This window comes from Neomonachus schauinslandi, chromosome 14 (genome assembly GCF_002201575.2).
Source record: "Neomonachus schauinslandi chromosome 14, ASM220157v2, whole genome shotgun sequence".
NCBI lineage: Eukaryota > Metazoa > Chordata > Mammalia > Carnivora > Phocidae > Neomonachus > Neomonachus schauinslandi.
In genome coordinates, this window is record NC_058416.1 from 62628461 (window position 1) to 62649858 (window position 21398).

The window sequence follows — 21398 nt, forward strand, 5'->3', positions numbered from 1 at the left end:
TCGGCTCAGGTCGTGATCCCAGGGTCCTGGGATTGGGGCCCCTCATCCAGCTCCCTGCTCGGTGGGAAGCCTGCTTCTCCCTCTCCCACTCCCCCTGCTTGTGTTCCTGCTCTGGCTGTCTCTCTCTGTCAAATAAATAAATAAAATCTTTAAAAAAAATAATAAAGTTGAATGGGAATGCCACCCCTGATTTGAGCTAGGACCTTGTAGTTTGGAGTGACTTCTTCCATATGTACAATGTCACACAGTACTGGGGGACATCCTATAGCTGTAGCTGGCTGAATCACTGCTCTAGTCCTACCCCCTACACCCCCGCCCTATCATCTCCTTTACCCCCTCCAAGCCATCCAGTTAAAGACACAATTCAGTTAAAAAGCGTGCCCGCTGTGCCAGACACCCCAGCCCCCTTTTCTAGCCAGTTTGCCACCTCTAACTCCTTCCTGTTAGAAATTCTAGAGCTCTCAGGGGCTACACTGGAATGCTTATCAGATGCAAAAATCACAGGAAAGGATGCAAATAAAAGCTTTCAAAAAGGGTCATTCTTATCTGCCATCCTGCTACAAAGCTTCCACAACAAGGGTGCTCTGCTGCAGAGTCAGGGTAGGGGTGAGCAGGTGCACACTGGCCCAGACTTCAGTCAGAGCAGGACAGGACCTGTCTATTTTACACACACTGCCTTCTGTATCATCTTCCTTTCGAAGAGGGGATTGTGAGAAAGAAAAATGTCTTAAGAGCACTGTGCCAGGTAATGAAACCTTTAAAATTCTGTTACTGTTGGTATACGTACACACACACACACACACACACACACACACACATGCTCTTTTGGTACAACTGTAAGAAAAATTACTTTCTGAGAAATCTAACAAATATATTTTCCTTTGACACATGCTTAATCAAATGACCAAATAACAATGCTTTAAAGAAATGTATATCTACCAAACAAGAAAAAATTACTATTCATTTTACCCTTTCACATAAGCAATACTGCTACCCAAGGAATTAGGAAAGCGGCCATAAATACTGCAGATGTGAAGCAAACTACGTTTTTTTCCCATCATAGAATAAACATTCAGAAGTGATCCATGTTATTTACAGCATGCATTCTCTTCTCATTTGAGCTACAGGATGCACATCTTAAGAGTGAACTGAATTCTGTTCTACTATTCCCCCGGGAGCAGTCACTTACCATAAATATTTCTCTCTGCTCATGTCATTTCTATTCTTTTGTTATCTGGGAAACTGCTTAATTGTTAATTTAGAAATACATATGGGAAAAAGTACTATCAATATTTCCTAAAGGTAGGCTATTTTCCTGATTACCAATCTCACCAATACATTCATAAAAGCATTTCTTAAAATCCTATTGTCTTTAACATTTTTAACCAATGTTAATATTTTGGTATGAAGGAAAAAGCATTTCTCTCAGGCAGAGAGCTAGATTTTGAAGAAAGTCAAAGATAAAATAATACTAACATTGATTCTCAAGCAATCTCATTAAAAATGGTTCTCTCTTCCACCATTTAAAATATTTCAAGAAGGATTTACTTACCTGGGAATATTCAAAGTCGGTGATAGGAGCTATACTCTTGATATAGTCTGATCGAAATTGGTTTTCTGGGTTGGCCAGTGGAACTGGAGGTATGATAGTACTCATCGCTGAAACAATTGTCTAAAATGGAATGAAGAAAAAGATATATGGATAAATACAACATTTAGGTTCCTCTTATGACAACTAAAATACACAATTTCTGTCTATACAGTTTTAGAGAGCAGAGTATTTAACCTTTCTATTAACCAAACATTTAAAAAAATCCTTACCACAATAGCATCTTTAACATTTTTCCGGATGTCCAGAATTTTCTGTTTCTTTTCCCTATATTAAAAGAGAATTGTTATTAATTTAATTTATCTTTAGAAATGACTTGAATAAGCTGAATGGGATTTTAAACTTCCAGCTGCAGCATGGGGCTAGACTGGTTTTTCTAGAGGTCAACATCAACCCCCAAGACAACAGTTGCAAAGTTTTTAACTGGGAAAGGAAAACATACTTATTTTTCTAATTTGTACATTAAGCAAACTTGAATGCACACATTACAATGTGTAGTTTTAAACTACACAGGTTACACAAAGCATGGCAACGTTGTTAGGAGTATTGCATATAAAAACTATACAGCTACACTTGTAAATATATCTTACTTGACTTATCCATATGTTGATAGATATGAATTGAAATAGAGGCAGACCAAGGATATAGAGATAAGTATATACTGACATATTGGTTAAGTGTGCTAAGTGCAGTACCAATAACACAGACCAATATCGCAAGAATATCTAATAAATCCTATTTTGTTAGGGAAGTTATTTTATTTTTTTATCTAGATGCTACCAAAAGAAGAATTTGCCTAAATATACCAAATTCAATAACACGCTTTTATCTCACTACCCCCCCCCCCCCCGCAAAGGTCTATTCAATGATCAAATTAATTATTCAGAGAAAGCACGTTTGGAAATGCTGGAGAGAAGTGAAAAAGTTTGCATGCAGTTTGGAAGCAAAAGCGAAATTGATCATTCCTTACTCAGGATTAAATCCATTGACATGCAGGATCCTCATTTGTTTGACGATAGTGCTCTTCCCAGACTCACCAGCCCCTGCAAACAAATAAAAAGAATGCTGTGGTCCGTGGCCCAATACCGTTGCCATTTCTCCTGCGAACCCAGACAGCAACCCCAGCGTAGGCATTTTCCAGTACACTCCAGCTCGCGACTGGAGGAGCGGGTCCCGGTGGCTGGCGGCGGTGAGCGCGGCCCCCGCCCGGCCCTACCCGGCCCGCCGGGCCCCCGCGCTCGCTGCGCTCGGGGCTGTGCGCTCCGCTCGGGCCGGGAGCCGCCGCGCGCCCTCCGGCCTTACCCAGTAGCAGCAGGCGGTGAGTCGCTTTGTAAGCCAGACGCTCCTTCTGCAACTGCTTCTCGATCTTCTTGTTGGCCTCGCGTCGTTCTTTTTCATCGACGCCCTGGTCTTCTGCCGTCTTGCTGTTGCCCAGACACCCCATGCCTGCCCGCTTGGATGGACGTCAGGCCGAGTTAGGTATTTGCACAAAAAGCAACAGAGAGTTGTAGATGTGTGTGGATCCTGCGACAGCTTCTCTTCCTTGCCGCTGAAAGAGATGCTCTGGTCTCTGTGTTTGCCGATCAGAACAGGCGTTCCTTCTCCCTCCCTCTGCCCTCCGCAAACTCCCAACTAAAAAGGATGCGAGGAAGACGCGCGGAGCCAAATAAATGCTTTTAAAAGATACAGGTTTAGAATTTTCTGCTGGACAAACCGCACAGAATGAAGGGAGACCGGGCTCTGCTGGAGCCAGCCAGGGTGGCGCTGCGCCCGGCGCTCGCCCCTCGTCCCCGCGCCCGCACCGCCCGCCGCCCGCCGCGCTTAGCCGGGCTCAGCCCCGCCCCCGCCTGCGCGGCCGGGGAAGCGCCCTGCGGGAGCGCGAGGCTGTCCCGGGCGCCGCCGCGTGCTGGCCCACAGCGGCGCGGCGGGACGAAGCGCGCCGCCGGTCCCCTCCGGGCGACCGTGGGCACCTGCCGGCCCGCTCGCGCCCCGCTGCCTCCGCCGTCGGACGCGCGCCCCCTCCCGGTTCCGAGCGACCCCCCGGCCTCCGCGCGGTAGGGAAGGGGAGCTGGCCTGCTCGCGGGGATCTCGCTGGGGCACTAGCGCTATCGGTGCTGGAGGGGTCGGGAGCTGACCTCTCCGAGCCCGGCCCGCGGGAGGCTCACCCGCGCGGGGTCCGCACCTCGGCAGCGTGCCTCTCTCGCACCCCGAGCCCGGGAGACTGGGTCTGGGCGTGCGCTCCCCGCCGATGCCTCGGACGCCTCCCTGCTCCCAGGCAGGCGAGGACTCGCGCAGGATCATGCATATTCTATCAGGTAGGAGGATCTGTAAGAGGCTCACCAGTCACACCGCCTTTGTTCCGTTCATTTTCTAGACTATTCCAGCGCACCCACGCCGCCGCCTCCCTTAGCCTCTTGTCTTTATCTCCAGCCCCCGTTTCTCCTTCGCAGTTCTCTGAACAGCTCTACTACTTTCCTAGGAGACACTATGGCTTCGAACTTTGGCTTGGAGCCGTGGAACCGAAGAGGGTCGAGACCGGTCTGCGTTCTCACTCATGGGGCTGAGTGCGAGTTCCCCCGGTTACTGCTACCACCGGCCCGCAGAGACGGTCCGTCCGCGGCTGCTTTGCACTCGCATTCCTGGACTTGCGGGAAGGTCGGCAAAAGAGGCGACCCGGCCTAGAAGTCCGGGACGGAGATCACTTCCTCGTGCGGCGCTGTTGTGGCAAGGTCATGGTCTCAGGCTCTGGGGGCCCGAGGCCCTGCACACCGATTCTTCTACGTGGCCTTGTTCATCTGTCTTCAAGTGCCTCAGTTTACAAAGCGGTGAGTCGCTTTGTAAGCCAGACGCTCCTTCTGCAACTGCTTCTCGATCTTCTTGTTGGCCTCGCGTCTTTCTTTTTCATCGACGCCCTGGTCTTCTGCCGTCTTGCTGTTGCCCAGACACCCCATGCCTGCCCGCTTGGATGGACGTCAGGCCGAGTTTCCCAACCCACGTTTCTCTCACATTCAGCCAGGCCTGATCTTCCTTACAGAGAGCAAACAGCACCTGGCGGGGCTCCCCGCGCTCTGCTGCCTCATTCCCTCTGTAGGCTGCACCCTGGGCACAGCGGGCCTCACTTGTCAATGTGTCTCACTCAAATCCACCAGCACCTCCTTACATCGCAGGCTCCTTGCTGGTGCCACCATCTCCCCCTCTTGCCCAGGGCTCCAAGAGTGAAAACGGGAATCTGACGCTGGCCTATCCTTCCTTACCTCTTGTTCACACCTCAGCTCCTGGAAGCCTGGCTTTGGCCCACCTCCCTGCACTGAGAATGTTCTCATTAGGGTCATCAGTGGCCTCCCAGGCACGAAACTTCATCCGTGAACTTTGGTCTTTACTTTCTTTGACCTCTCCATGGAGCTGGCACTGACCCTCCCTTGGGACTGTCTTGTTCTTTGGCTTGCATCGCATGGTGGTTTTGATGGCCTGCTCAGCCTCCGGCTGGTGGAGGTACCTGGGACCCCACCCACCCTTTCGCCCCTGTGCACACACTCCTGGTGGGGCTGACTGCATCCTCCATCCTCTATGCATGCAGCTCTAACTGTGGCCACATCACATCTCCAGCCTAGCTCACCCTCTTGTCCCCTGCCATCCCCAAGCATACCTCCACTTTCATCTCCCTGAGGTACATCCTCAGCTCTACCTGCCAAGGGCTGAGCTCATCCCCTACACCTGCCCCCACACCTCCAGCCTTTTCCTTTCTGTTCTCTCTCTGTGATAAGGGTCCCTGATTTTCCAAACCAGAACATGGGACTCCTTCCTGACTCATTTTCCTTCCTGAAAACCCAAATAGTTACTGTGTCCCATGGAGTCAGTTTTCTAAATACCAAATGTCTCTTCCACCCTGTCTTCCATTACCATGGTCTTAGATCACTAATCTAACGTGGATTTTGGCAATGGCCTCCTGCTTACTTACTCTAGTGGCCCATGTTGCCACAGTGACAGTACAGATCTGCCATGTCTATCCCCACCACTAACAAGGCCTCGACCATGATCCTTCAAGACTGGGTTGGTGTAAACTCTGTGGCCCCAGCTCTCAAGCATCTCCCCTTCCCAGCACTGCCCTGCCTCCCCTTCCACCCGCATGGACTTCCTGAACACCCTGGCTTATCCCATTGGGTTCGCATGCTGCTCCTGCCTGGAATACCTGGAATATCTTCTTCACTTGGCCACCTCCTAATTATCCTTCTAGCCTCACTACTCCCTCCACATTCAGTGTTAGACCCCTTCCCCGTGTTTCATAGTCTCAGCAGCTCCTTGCATTGTAATGGTTTATTTACAGCTTTTTCCAAAGTCGGCTAGAACACGGCCTCCATGAGGGCCGGGCCTGAGTCTGTCCTTTACACCTGCTGCACCTGTGTCTAGTCCAGTGCCTGGCCTGGAGGAGGTGCCCCATGGATCTTTGTTGAATGGATGAATGAATTCCTGAAAGCCAAAGATAACTCCTGCTCAAAGGGTGGGGTCTCATGAAAGGAATTTTGTCATCAGATTTTAAGTTCAGGAAGCACTTGTCCAGTTTGGTACTATACTGAAAATATTAATACTTTCTAAAAAACAAGAGCAATAAATTATTCTTCTTGACAGAGGCAGAAGCGAACATACAGTGCCATACTATAGGCTGAGCTAGGTTAAAGGTTCTAGTTTTGTGGAAGGGGACTGTTTATCACCACTGCCAGGCCTCACACTTTGAGTTAACACACATGTACACACATGGTAATATCAACCTGGCATGTACTGTGGGTAATGGGGGCAGTCAGGAGGCAAGAAAAGGTATGTAAAAATTGCATAGTACAGTGGGATGTTCATAAGGGTTAGTCAGTTTTCTTAATGCCAAGATTTTTTTTTAAAAGATTTTATTTACTAATTTGAGAGAGAGAGAGAGATATTGACAGAGATAGTGAGAGAGAGCACCAGCAGGGAGGAGAGGGAGAAGCAGGCTCCCCACCGAGCAGGGAGTCGGATGCGGGACTTGATCCCAGGATCCTGGCATCATGACCTGAGCCGAAGGCAGATGCTTAACCAACTGAGCCAGCCACCCAGGCACTTCTAATGCCAAGATTTTTATAAACAGTTGGAAGAAAAAGTTTCAAAACAAATCCCATGAAAACTTATAAAGGGAGAATTAAGCCAGACCCCAAAGCTACACTTTTAAGACAGCCTGATAATTCAGTTACCCTAAAAATACAGCAAAAAGTTTCCACTTGTTCAGATCTAGGATTTAAGGGTGTCAAAAAAAAAAAAAAAGAAAAGAAAATGGGCCCCAAATCGAGTTGCTTATGCTAATCCCCATATCACAAAACCGATAATCACAGTTTTGAGTTTCCTAGAAATGAAATATATTTTTTAAAGATTTTATTTATTTATTTGACAGAGATAAAGACATAGCGAGAGAGGGAACACAAGCAGGGGGAGTGGGAGAGGGAGAAGCAGGCTTCCCGTGGAGCAGGGAGACCGATGTGGGGCTCGACCCCAGGACCCTGGGATCATGACCTGAGCCGAAGGCAGACGCTTAACAGCTGAGCCACCCAGGTGCCCCTAGAAATGAAATCTTAAACCTGTCAATCTGGAATCGCCTGATGAGCACAAGTTAGGTAATCTGCTTCATACACCCCTGTTATCCCCTAAGGAAAAGTAACCTTGCAATAATCAACCCGATTTTTAACCTAGTATAATTTCCTTGTTTCTGCTCCCTGCTGGTTATGAAAGCCTTTCATTTTGTGCAGCAACTTGGAGCTCCTTTCTTTCAGTTAGATGGGATGCTGCCTGATTCGAATCAAGTTTTGCTCAAATAAACTCTTAAAAATTTTAATATGCCCGAGTTTATCATTAAACGAGGTTAAAGATAAATTTTTATATTTGAATTCTAGTAAGATTTAGATGATCATATATGATGAATAATACACCCAAGAAGTTAGTATGTCAATACAATAATAATAATATGTTCAGTGTAAAACAGCCTCTCCTAGTTGTTCACTCATTGCGGGCACTGTGCTAGTCCTTCCCATGGAATAATTTCTGTAGCATTTGCAATAACCCTAAAAGGAGCTATTGTCGCCATTACTTTATAGGAGCTTGGAGGGGCGAGTAAGGGGTGTATCTGGGATGTAAACCCTTGTATCCCAGCTGTAATAGCTGCACTACACGACCTAGAGTGTGCTCCACAGTACGCAGCTAAACATTCCAAAACAGAGAAGTAATGTCCGTATACAGGGATGCAACATTTCCTAATGAGAAATGCAAAGGTAGTTTTACCCACTCTGTTATCAGGTAGGCGATCAAGACACCTTCCCCTCCCCCCCTTTAAGCCAATCATCTGGCCTTTTCCTAGTCTGGTCTCGGAAATTAATCCTCATTTGTGTTTTAAACCATGGGATCAGAATCCAAAATCGCAGCTGGCTCACCTGCAGTGGCGGGAGCGGAGCTTTTGGGGAGCACCGAGGGCAGCCTGAGCCACAGGCAGGGCGAGCCTCTGTTGCCAGGCAACGGCTGTGCGGCGGCGGCGCCCGCTCCCGACGCGCGCGCCCGCTCCCGACGCGCACACCCACCCGCGGCGAGCAAGGGCCGCCCTGCCGCTGCTGGCCCGCGGAGGGGGCGGCGGCCGGGGCCGGGAACCGCCCGTGCCTGCCTAGGAGGGGGGCGGGGACCGGGAAGGCCCTGGGCCCATGGAGCAGGAATGGGAAGGCACAGAGTCTGGGGCAAAAGGACAAAGGTCAAAGTGGTGGCTTCCTTACTCTTGTCGATATTTAAGACAAGGCTGTCTCAAGCGTTAGTGCATTTGGAAGTTTAATTATTTAAATTTTGTTTACACTTAGTTTTGTGAATTTTGAATCATGATTTTTTTTTTTTAAGATTTTTGTTTATTTTTTGACAGAGAGAGACAGCAAGAGAGGGAACACAAGCAGGGGGAGTGGGAGAGGGAGAAGCAGGCTTCCCGCGGAGCAGGGAGCCCTATACGGGGCTCCATCGATTCGGGCTCCATCGATTTGGGGCTTGATGCATACGGGGCTCGATAGATATGGGGCTCGATCCCAGAACTCTGGGACCATGACCTGAGCCAAAGGGAGACCCTTAACGACTGAGCCACCCAGGCGCCCCTTGAATCATGATTTTAAAATATGGTTTTGTTTCAGACCCTCTGATTGAAGTTGGCCCATGTTGGGAAAAAACTGCCCCTGTTCTCTGGTGAGCTGGACTCAAGTCGGCGACAGCAATACGACGAACAGCATTTGTTTCTCACTATAAGGAGGCTCTCCGCAGATCAATTAACAACGGAGATGAAAAATTCAAGGCACCTCTTTTCGTTATGACAGGCCTAGATCACTATTTAAAAATGTATTAACTGGTCTCATGGTGGCGTTTTATACTTTCAAGGTTACTGAAGGTTAAAACGGCACTAAGAATTTTAGAACAGATATATCCAAAGATTTAGAAGAAAAGGAACAAAAAAGTTCAGGAAAGGTGATTAGTCCCTAATTCAATGCAAGGGCAGTGCTCCAGGAAATTACAGGTTACAGCCAGTTTTGCAAACCCCAAGGTGACAGAATGGCCACCGGGGCAGGGGATTGTGTGCACACTGCCCTCGTGCGGCTTCCTGCCACGTTAGACAACTTGCTGTGGTTTTTCTCTCTGTCCCTCTTTAAGATTTTATTTATTTATTCGAGAGACAGAGTGAGAGTTCGAGCGAACACAAGCAGGGGGAGTGGCAGGCAGAGAGGCAGAGGGAGAAGCAGACTCCCCACTGAGCAGGGACCCCCCCCCCCTCAATGGGGGACTCGATCTCAGGACCCCGGGATCATGACCTGAGCCGACGGCAAGACGCTTAACTGACTGAGCCACCCAGGTGCCCCATCTCTCTTTTTTTTCCTTAGTGTCTTGGCAGAAATAACCTGTGCAGATTATTTTCCCTTCTTAGCCTTGGAGCTTGCTCCATGACCTAATTACCATACACTTTAAAAATACTGTGGTAAAACGTTTTACATTTTTTATAGAAAATCTGGGAAACTTACTCCATTTACCCTTTCTGTACATAATACTCTGCAATCAAATACTTGAGAATTTATTGAAATGATTTGTCCTTTTTCTCCCTTACTTCTACAGCTGAAGTGATATTATGTAGCTTTTGGAAGGTCCATCCATAAAGGGTAGTGATGCAGTCTTTTTAACTGACAACTTGGAAAACCAAAGCAGCGAATCAGAAGGAAAGGGATGTTAACCGTCTTTGACTCTGCCCTGTGTCCAAAAACCCAGGACTGAAATATCCTCATTGGAATACACAACTCAGTGTCATAAACAGGAGTTTCATTACAGTATAAAAACACGAGTTGAGAGGCTACTGAATAAGTTAAAACAAAACAATAAAAATCCCATAAAGCAGAATGGGAAATCTGCAAACAAAATGAAACTATTACAGTTTTGCAGTTCAAAACATCAGTGAAAGCCACCAAATGGGGTCAGGTTATGAGACAGGGACATCAGAAGGGCAGTCTGTGGACTGTCAGCATACTGCAAGAGAAACCACACACATCAAGGTTGCATTCAATACACATTTTCCAAACAGAAATCAAATAAGGGGCTCAAGGACCAGAGGAGGAGAGAAAAGTAGCCTTCAAACCATGAAGATTAGCATCCCTAGCTATTTAATCCCTATCTTCAACCTCAAATAGCCTAACAAAATATGGAACTACAGTAGATTTTCAGACACCTGTTGTTTAATTCAGAGATTTTAATATTGATGTAAAGTTGCAAAGACAGTCTAAACAGTTTCAAAGATATTTCTTTCTTTACTAATTAACAAACATCAGGTATAAAATGTAGAACTTGCAAACAAATCTACCATATGTGAATAAAGCTTAAATGTTTTTTTTCTTTTTCTTTTTAAGAAGCTTTTGTTTTAATTCCAGTTAGTTAACATATAGTGTTATACTAGTTTCAGGTGTATGATATAGTGATTCAACACTTGCATACATCATCTGGTGCTCATCATGACAAGTGCACTCCTTACTCCCTGGCACCTGTTTTACACGCCCCCCCCGCCCCCCACCGTTTGTTCTCTATAGTTAGGAGTCTGTTTCCTGAATAAAGCTTAAATCTTAAGGAATCTTTTATGATAAAAAAATAGTTTTAGCACTTAGTTCTAGATGCCATGAGTTTTCTATTCCTCAGATAACTATATTCACCAACATAATTTTTTTTTAAAGATTTTGCTTATTTATTTGACAGAGAGAGAGAGAGAAAGCACAAGCAGGGGGAGCGGCAGGCATAGGGAGAGGGAGAAGCAGGCTCCCCGCTGAGCAGGGAACCAGAAGCAGGGCTCCATCCCAGGACCCTTGGGATCACGACCTGAGCTGAAGGCAGATGCTTAACTGATTGAGCCACCCGGTGCCCCATAATTTTTTTTTTAATATTCAATCTCATGCAATCTCCGGGGTTATAAGAATGTGTCCAATGACTAAGAGTTCTCTTCAAACCTAGTGAATCACCCTCTTCCCCTGATTTGGAGCAAAAAGAGACAAACAATACAATGTGCATTTTAAATGCTTACCAACGTTCTCTTGGTGTCAGTGAGGTGCCCTTGTGCGAAGTCAGAGCTTCACGAGGCACGGTGACATGAATCCTAGTTTTAACACACTGATTCGGGGTTGGACTTCAGCAACGCCTACCTACCTCACAACTGTTCTCATAATTTAAGCAAATCCAATAACAATATGCTATATAAAGCAAGATAGCTAAGAGAATACACTTTTGTATATACACAACATAGATTCATGGCATTGAACTTGTGTTTATTTCTTCCTACAGGCCATCATCTGTAGAGATGTACCACAAAGAGGGTAAGGAGACTCAGAGGCCAATTTTTACCTTCTTGAGCAGTTGGGGAAATAAGACTAGCATACTTCCATCATTCAGAGGGCAGTGTGTGATAATATGCATGAACCCAGAGCTGGGAGGTGTGGTAGGGTCCCTGGGGGGATGGGAGGGTCCATGGGATTGGCAAAAGCTTCACCAGGGAGGAGGGACCCCAGATGTGCCTTGAAAAACGGGGTTGGACCAGGTAGGGAGAAGGAGCACACTTCAGACGAGGAGGATCTGCATAAGTAAAAGCAAGGGAGAGGGAGTAGGTATTGTATAGGAGGGAATGGGACATACAGCGCACACTGTGTCTCTGAGGTGGGGTGAACCTAGTGAGCCACAGGAAAATATAGATTCTTGGTATGGCAATTTTTCTTTTTCTTTTAATTTATTTGACAGAGAGAGAGATAGCCAGAGAGGGAACACAAGCAGGGGGAGTAGGAGAGGGAGAAGCAGGCTTCCCGCTGAGCAGGGAGCCTGATGCGGGGCTCTATCCCAGGACCCTGGGATCATGACCTGAGCCAAAGGCAGATGCTTAAAGACTCAGCCACCCAGGCGCCCCGGTATGGCAATTTTTCTTAAGGTAGAAATCTCTCCTATGGTGTGTGTAGCTTAGTGGTTAAGAGCATGGGTTGCTGAGCAAGAATGGCTGGGCTCAAATCTCTCTTCTGTTGTGCGGTTCTGTTTCTTTCTCTGTAAATGGGTGAGGACGATGGCACTCACCCCACAGAGTTATGGCGAGAATGATAGGAATCAATTCATCTTATCACAGTGCCTGGCAAATGGCAAGGTCTCAATAAATGTAGCAATTATTATCATTCAACATTAATTTAACAAATACATATCCATTTAACTTCTCTACATGAAGCAGCATGTTGTCCTCGAGGAGCTCCTGATTTTTTTCTACTAGGCAGAAACACGAGCAATGACATATAGCACAGCCAACACAGATTTGTTGAGAGGCTACCTACACTCAGCTGAGCTAAGTACTAGCTGCTAGTTGGGAACATAAAGGCAATGAGACGTGTTGGAAATGGAAAAAAAAAAAAAGCCCAGGTGATGGATGAATGGATCAACAAAATGTGGTCTATGTGTATGATAAAGTAGGATTCTGCTTTAAAAAGGAAGGACATTTGGGGTGCCCGGGTGGCTCAGTCACTTAGGTGTCCGATTCTTGATTTTGGCTTGAGTCATGATCTCAGGGTCATGAGATCGAGCCCCGTGCTGGGCTCTGTTCTGGGCAAGGAGCCTGCTTGAGGATTCTCTCCCTCTCCCTCTCCCTCTCCCTCTGTGCCTCTCCCCATCCTCCCACTCCACTCGCATGCACTCTCTCTCTTTAAAAAAATTAAAAATAAAAAATAAAATAAAAAGGAAGGACATTCTAAAATATGCTGCAATATGGGTAAGACTTAAAGACATTATGCTAAGTGAAAAAAGCCAGTCACAAAGGGACATTTACTGTTTGATCCCACTTCTGTGAGGGACCTCGAGTGGTCAGATTCCTAGAGACAGCCAGTAGAATGGTGGTGGCCTGGGGCGGGGGAATGGGGACTTAGTGTTTTTTTTTTTTTTTAAAGATTTTTAAATTTATTTATTAGGGAGAGAGAGAGAAAGCACAAGCAGGGGGAGTGGCAGGCAGAGGGAGAAGCAGGCTCCTCGCTGAGCGGGTAGCCCAATGTGGGACTCAATCCCAGGACCCTGGAATCATGACCTGAGCCGAAGGCAGACGCCTAACTGACTGAGCCACCCAGGTGTCCCCCCCCCTTTTTTTTTTTTAAAGATTGGGGACTTAGTGTTTAATGGGTACAGAATTTCTGTTTGGGAAGATGAACAATTCTGCAGATGGATGGAGGTGGTGGCTGTGCACAACAATGGGAATGCACTTAATGTCACAGAACTGTACCCTTAAAAATGGTGAATATGGTAAATTTTATGTTATGTGTATTTTACCACACGAAAAACAAGAAAAAATTCACATGTAGAATCTTCATCATGACAATGATGGAAGAGAGAAATCTTTCTCCGTTGTGGTTTCGGGATATTTGTTTTGAATTTTTTGATTAGATTTAAGGGACTTGAAGTCCTTGTTTAGAAACACTTGCTGCAATTATAGTTTCTTACCAGCAGGTGGCAATGTAGAGCTGGAAGGACAGGGGGAGCTGGAAGGATGCTTTATAGTGGTACATTTACATTCATTCATTCATTCACCATTATTTTTTTGAATGCCTATGCATATATAGCCTTGAGATTTTAAGGATTAATTAGGCATTATCCCCCAGCTCAGGCAGTTTACTAGTCTAGTAGAGAGGGACAGACATGCAATCAAGTAAATGAGGTAAAGTTCTCTGAATTCTGTAGAGATTACAGCGGGAACCCGCAGGTGTGTGTGGTCAATTATAAAAGTGAAGAAAAAAATATCATTTCCTTTCCTGGAGAAATGCATGCTTAACTTTGCTAGTCACCTTTCATCTTAATTTTAAAAAGACACTGAAAGGTGCTTTATGTCTAGCGCCTCATCTGATCATCACAGCAGCCTACAAGATGCACATTATTATCCACATTTTGCAGATAAGGCTGTTGGCCTGAAAGCCCCACAGGGTCCTGAAAGGGGTGGAGCACCTGTCTGATCGCAAAGCCTGTGCCTTTTCCAGAAGGAACTCTCCGGCCCTTCCAGATTGAAAAAAAAATTCACACCATTCTTCTTCCACTAATTCCAAAAGGAAAAATCAAACAAGCCCACCTCCTTTCTAACTCAGTTAGGCAGATTAATCTGCATATAATGACTGATGCATTAATTAACTCTTTGCCCAGTTGCCTTAGCAACTGGTTTCTTTTAGAATTTGGCTTGGTTACAGAGTTTAAAGCAACAGTGTTCCTTTGACAACAGTCAAATTGTATATGAAATTAAATGGAACATAGACACATTTTTTTTTTTAACCACAGGTGGGAACTATGTAGCTTTCTCAGAAAAGTTGGAATGGCCCTTCCTAAAGCTTGCAGGGCTGTTGACAAAGAACAAGGGAGATAGAGCCTAGTATTTGTCTATATTTGCCATTACATGATTTGTTACCATTTGTCATTAAGTAGGAATGATTCAACAGATTTAAACTATAAATAAATGAAAGACTGACATTCAAAAGAGGTCTTTGACAGCAGATAAATCCCAATCCATCTTAGATGTATTATAGGATTGAGCAAATACAGAAATGTGTTAATATTGTTATTGACAGCCAGGATTTTCAGAGAGGAAGAATGATGTACAAATACAGAATGAGGGACTCAAGGGAAAGCCTGTGAGGATGAACTGGGATTATAGTGGTCGCTGTGAAATCATAATTTCCAAAATATATATGTATATGTTGATAGTACGGGTATGCACATTTGTACATCTGTATGCATACATATATACATGTGTACAGATATATGTATATATAGTTGACCTTGAACAATGCAAGATTGGGGTGTCGACCCCCTGCACAGTTGAAAATCTGTGTATAACTTTTAGCTTCAAAAACTTAACTATAGGGGTGCCTGGGTGGCTCAGTCGGTTAAGCGTCTGCCTTCGGCTCAGGTCATGATCCCTGGGTCCTGGGATGGAGCCCCGCATTGGGCTCCCTGCTCGGCAGAGAGCCTGCTTCTCCCTCTCCCGCTGGCCCCTCAAATAAATAAATTCTTAAAAAAAACAAAAAGACCCCAAAACTTAACTACTAGTAGCCTACTGTTGACCAGAAGACTTACTGTTAACATAAACAATTGATTAAATACATATTTTGTATGTTATATGTATTTTATATTCTTAAAATAAAGTAAGCTAGAGAAAAGAAGATGTTATTAAGAAAATCATAAGGAAGAGAAAATATATTTGTGGTACTGTACTGTATTAAAAAAACTGCATATAGGTGGATTTGTGCAGCACAAATTTGTGTTGTTCAAGGGTCAAGTGTACGTGCATGTATTTCTTCATTTTGTCTGCTGAAAAGGCCAAGAAGTTAAGATACTCCAACAGCAGTGAGCGCACCTCCTGCCCAGGTCTGAGTCTTAGTCTTACTTATCACCACAAGGAACCAGGGCTCCTCAGAGAAATGGATGATACCAGCCTGGGGGGCAGGGTAGCTGCAAGGTAAGCCTGGAACATGGTCACACCTGAAAGTAAGAAAGTGCTTTAGAACTGTTGGGGGTATGTCAATGGGACACAAGAACCAGGTCAAAGGGGCTCTCATTTAGTCAAATCTGGGATGATAGGAGCACCCAAATATTTGGGTACAGAAATGAATTCTAACCCACTGAAAAATATAGGAATATTATGTGTCCGTGCCAATAACAAAGAGATAAATAAATAAATGGGGGAGAAGGGAGGGCTCTTGCTAGCTAGCTGCTAGAGAATGTGAACAGAGTCCTGGAATGGGAGAATCAGCATTTGCAACCAGCATAGCGAAGTTTGGGTCAGGCAAGATCCAGAAACAGAGGCTCAATCTGGGGAACTTTTTTTTTTAAGATTTTATTTATTTGTTTGAGAGAGAGAGAGAGAGTACGAGAGAGAGAGAGCACGAGAGAGAGAGCACAAGTGGAGGGGAGGAGCAGAGAGAGAGGGAGAAGCACGGAGCCCAACTTGGGGCTCGATCCCAGGACCCTGAGATCACGACCTGAGCCGAAGGCAGACCCTTAACCGATTGAGCCACCCAGGCACCCCTAGGGGAACATTTTTTTAAGAGATTTTATTTTATTTTATTTATTTATTTGACAGAGAGAGAATGAGAGAGCACATGAGAAGGGGGAGGGTCAGAGGGAGAAGCAGACTCCCTGCCGAGCAGGGAGCCCGATGTGGGACTCGATCCAGGGACTCCAGGATCATGACCTGAGCCGAAGGCAGTCGCTTAACCAACTGAGCCACCCAGGTGTCCCTAGAGATTTTATTTTTTAAGTAATCTCTACACCGAACATGGGGCTTGAACTCACGACCCCAAGATCGAGAGTTGTATGTGCTTCTGACTGAGCCAGCCACAGAGGAGCATTTTCATGAGGAATAGAATTTCTGTACGGTTTCCTCACAGACTGCTCATCAGTTGCAGAGTAAAACATAATAACTAGTCAGTGGAGAAACTAGACAACAATTTGGGTAATTAAAATTAACACTATCAAAGGAGGAGGGGTGGACATCGTCTGCGTCCAGATGCAGATCCTGAGAAGGACACCCGTCATCTAGGTAGTATTCTGGCCAGAGAGGCATAACCTGAACCTAAGTCAGGAGGAAACGTCGGGCAAACCTGAACTTTAACAGAAGGGAGGGAGGGGGACTGTAGTCCCAACCCAAGCCTGGATCCCGTGCTGGAGGGGCAAATCTATACAATCTATGCAAGACATAATCGGCTCAACTGATGAAACTGGAATACAGATGGGAAATTAGGTGTATTGATGGCGTCAGTGTTAAACTCACCGAAGTTGCTACCTGCACCTCGCTTCTGTAAGATGAGTGCATGCTGAAGTCTCTTAGGGGTAAAGGGCCGTGATGCTGACTACCAACTCTCAAATGAGTAAGGAAAAAATCATATATCTATATCTAGACCAAAGATTCATAGAAAGAATGCAAATGATAAGGCATATGAGGCAAATGCTAGCAACAGGTGAAACTGGGTGACAGATATCTGAGAGTTCTTTGTCTTCTTCTTTTTTTTTTTTTTGGTTAAGATTTATTTATTTATTTGAGAAAGAGAGAGAGCCCACATGTGCACTTGCAACATGTGCAACACAAGTTGGGGGAGGGACAGAGGGAGAGAATCTTCAAGCAGACTCCCCACTGCACGTGGAGCCAGATGTGGGGCTGATCCCATGACCCCTGAGATCACTACCTGAGCTGCAACCAAGAGTCAGATGCTTATCTGACTGAGCCACCCAGTCACCCCCCTGAATAAAAGGGGAAGGCGTCCCCTTCCAAATAAAAAGTTAAACAAAACAACACCAGAGGGATTCTTTCCTCCACAAAAGGCTCAAAAACGCGTTAAGAATCAAGTGCCCCTAGGGCATCTAGTTTTGCACAGAGTTCTCTCCAGGCTGTGTGTCCTTGTTCAGTCAACAACCTACACAGCCGCAATATTTCTGTTCATGTCCTTTAGTGGTACATCGAGTGCATGGAGTACAGTAATAACACGGTGTTAATGTTGGACAGCTGAGAGCACCTGACCACCCTCACTCAGCCTCTGTGATTATTAGAGCTCCTTTAGCTTTGCGGTTGTCAAGTCTCTGAAAATCACTTGCTGTCCTGCTGCCATCAAATGGGTCCTTGGCGGTTCCACGTGGGACTCACACCACACACCCATTTGGCCTGGAAAGAGCTGTCTCCAATGGTGGCAGACTGGGTCTGTGGGAAGTTTCAAATATTCAAATAAGAAATGTAAGTCAGGCCTGTGTCCCTTCAGTGCTGAGGTACCGGCAGGCCCATTAGCCCCCATGTCCACTACCTTATGTGCAGCAGAAAGGATCCCATGCGGGGTGTTCTCTTGGTTTCGCAGACCCGCGCTTTTGTGCCCAGGAGGCTGGCCTCTGCGGACCGCCTCGTCTGGGCTCCTGCTCCCAGCTGCCGAGGGTGCAGAGGGGACGGAAGGATGGGAGTAGAGGTCAGAGTGCTTCCCGCAGCTGTCTCCCTGTCCGGCTGTGGTCTGGCTGTGACTTTCTCCTTCACTGAAAGCCGCAGTTCCTGGCCAGAGGCCCTTCACTCGGCTCCAAGAACTGCTGTGGCCTCCTGCCCCTCAGGCCTGAGCTGGCGATGGCCCCCTGCTGTTGCCAGCTCTGGGATGCCACGCCATCCCTTCTTGGTTTCCCGAACCCTCTGCAAACTTTTATAAATAATATATTCATCAAACTCCCTTAAATAACGTGGTTTGAATGGGACAGTTGTTTTCTGTCAGGATCCTGACCCGAACGGGGTCCTTCCTCTGAGCGGATGTGTCTCTGTGCCAGGCCCATGGTTTGGGAAGCAGAGCCACCTGGATCTGAGAGTCCACTGCTATGTTGGGCAGGTGTCCCCATGCTGTGATCTGACATGCTTTCAGAAGGAAGAATAATCCCCACACTGGAAAGATGAGGGAAGGGGCAAGTGGGGGGTTCAATCTACACAGAACTAGAGGCCCAGCCAGGGCGGCGAAGACAATACACATTACGAGGAAGAGTGGAAGGGAGAAACATTCAGAAAAACTTGCAAGAACTTGGGGGCTCGGGGCTCGGGAGAGTGGAAAAATGCTCAAGATCCTTAGAATTGACTAGAAGACAATACATCGAACGTGAAGCATTTGCGGGTCATTATTGCAAAGAAGCAAGCTATTCTTCTACAAAGATCATTAAGATAACGTACAAGCTAATTTCGTAGGCACCATATAAATATTTGGCCACATGTATGTTTTTCAAGTTTTGATTTTGAACTTACAAAATGTTGTAATAGCATAAAATTTTTCTGCATACCCTTCACCCAGAGCCTTCCTTGTTAGCATGTTGCTGCATTTGCTTTATCATATGCTCTATGTTTTCATACTTCATATGCAGATGCTTTCTCCAGAAGTATCTGAGGGTAAGATGCAGACATTCTGTCCTTGTCAATGCGTATTTCCTAAGAACGAGGTTCTCTCACTGAACCACAAACATCACTACAGTCCTATTAGCTAATCTACAGTCCACATTCAAACTGTCTATCTTTTTTAGTACATCTGGGAAACGTCCACCCTGCAGTTGATGTGGGAAAACTATGAAGGATGCTTTTCATGCGCTGAAGGAGGATGTGACCACCAGCAGCTTCCAAACAGCACACCAAAATCTCCTCTCCAACAAGGGCCTGCCCCTCAGGGCCTTTTGCAAATAGGGGTTGCAGAATTCTGGTGCAAATCTTTCAGGACAAATGCTATACAAAGGCATTGTCCAGGGTGCCTGTTGCTTTTTCAAATCCTCATTCAGGAGATTACCTTTACTATTATTTAGCTTTCAAATTAGTTAAAAATAAAATCAATGCCTCCACATTAGAAATAAAACCTCACACAAGTATCTTTAATAAAAGCAATCTCATTCCACCCGTGGAAAGAAAACAATAGTTCTGGAGGCACACTGTTGGCCCAGGGGAAGGGGAGGTTTTCACTTTTGCTTCTGCCCTTCCGCATTCTCTGCACTTTTTACAATTAATTTGTATTCTTTTTTTAAGAAAGATTTTATTTATTTTTGACAGAGAGAGAGAGAGAGAGCAAGCGCACAAGCAGGGGGAACGGCAGGCAGAGGGAGAAGCAGGCTCCCCGCTGAGCAGGGAGCCCGATACGGGACTTGATCCTAGGACCCTGGGATCATGACCTGAGCCGAAGGCAGATGGTTAACCAACTGAGCCACCCAGGCTCCTGCAGGAGACTTTTTTTTTTTTTAAGATTATTTATTTGACAGAGAGAGACACAGCAAGAGAGGGAACACAAGCAGGGGGAGTGGGAGAGGGAGAAGCAGGCTTCCCACCAAGCAGGGAGCCCGACGCGGGGCTCGATCCCAGGACCCTGAAATCATGACCTGAGCCGAAGGCAGACGCTTATCGACCGAGCCACCCAGGCGCCCCCCCGCAGGAGACTTTTTTTTTTTTTTATTTGACAGAGACAGAGACAGCGAGAGCAGGAACACAAGCAGGGGGAGTGGGAGAGGGAGAAGCAGGCCTCCCGCCGAGCCGGGAGCCCGATGCGGGGCTCGATCCCAGGACCCTGGGATCATGACCTGAGCCGAAGGCAGTCGCTTAACCAACTGAGCCACCCAGGCGCCCCGCAGGAGACTTTTTAAAAAGAGGTTTTATTGTGGAAATTTTCAAAGATATGCAAAAGTAGACAGAAGAGTATAATGAGTCCTATGTAAAATAATCGACAATATTGCTTAATGTCATAAAATACGCAGTCACGGTCAGTGTGGGAGAAGGCTCTTGACATCGGGCCTCAGGTTTCAATGAGAATTCCACACTCTTGTTCCAAGGTCTGGATGTCTCAAGGACCTCTGGATATCCATCCTCTTGCCAATCCCAAGCTGGGAATGATTGCTGCAGGATTAGTGGTGAAGTATAGTGAGATGAAGAATGTGACTTTCCTGGCTGCTGATGTTATTTGATCGGGTATATTGGAACAGAAACTAAAAATACATCCTATACTTACAAAAACACACACCCAACTCCAGGCACAATTCCTACAATAGAGGAGGAGAGTGACAAAATCTTTATTGATCCCATGTTGATTGTATGCTAGGAATGTGGTCATTTCTTTGTCATCCCCCCACCTTTCCTTTAAAAGCTGAATATAGAACAGTATATAAAGTACAGTATATACTATAAAAAGTATATGAAATTTGATTTCTTTGAATCTAGTTGATCATGTTTTTACTATACATGCAAATAATCAAGCCACTGCCCGTTCTCCAGAGCTGGCTGGAGCCTGAGAGCAGTTCACTGAGGCCACATCACCATGCTTTTGGCCCTCTGAGCTCCAGAGATGAAGGTTTTAACCTAATCCAGTCTGTGTGATTTGATCCTTTTGCATAAAGAAAAGGTTACTGCTCTTGCTTACCCCCTCAATCCACGAAGAAACCACTGAGCCTCTGGAAAGACAGTTGCGTCTGTCCGAGAACATGAGACACCCCCCACCCCCAACCCCGATGCTTTAATCTTTCCTGGTGAGTTGGGAGCATGAACGTCTTGAAAAGTCTTGCAGTGCAAACCTTCCCACAGTGTGGCACAGATCAGTCAGGGAGAAAGAAGAACCACTTCTTCACTGTTAATTCTCTGTCAGCTCCTTACCTTCTCACCTGCCCGATATTTAGTTGGATTTTGTTGGTGTGGAGTTTATTACTGATCTCTGCAAGTATTTATTGAGTGCTGATGACATGCCAGGTGTCTCAAGGAGTGAGG

General features: G+C 46.1%; 1 protein-coding gene across 1 annotated transcript in view; it reads right to left on the reverse strand.

Moving 5' to 3' along the window:
• GNAL (G protein subunit alpha L) overlaps window positions 1-21398 on the reverse strand; it is a 134059-nt gene that overhangs the window by 89733 nt on the left and 22928 nt on the right. The window contains exons 2-4 of the mRNA XM_044921025.1: window positions 2580-2652; window positions 1822-1876; window positions 1553-1672 (exon numbers count right to left, since the gene is read on the reverse strand). Of these exons, the coding sequence (XP_044776960.1) occupies window positions 1553-1672; window positions 1822-1876; window positions 2580-2652 (248 nt within the window). The remainder of the gene's footprint in view (window positions 1-1552; window positions 1673-1821; window positions 1877-2579; window positions 2653-21398) is intronic.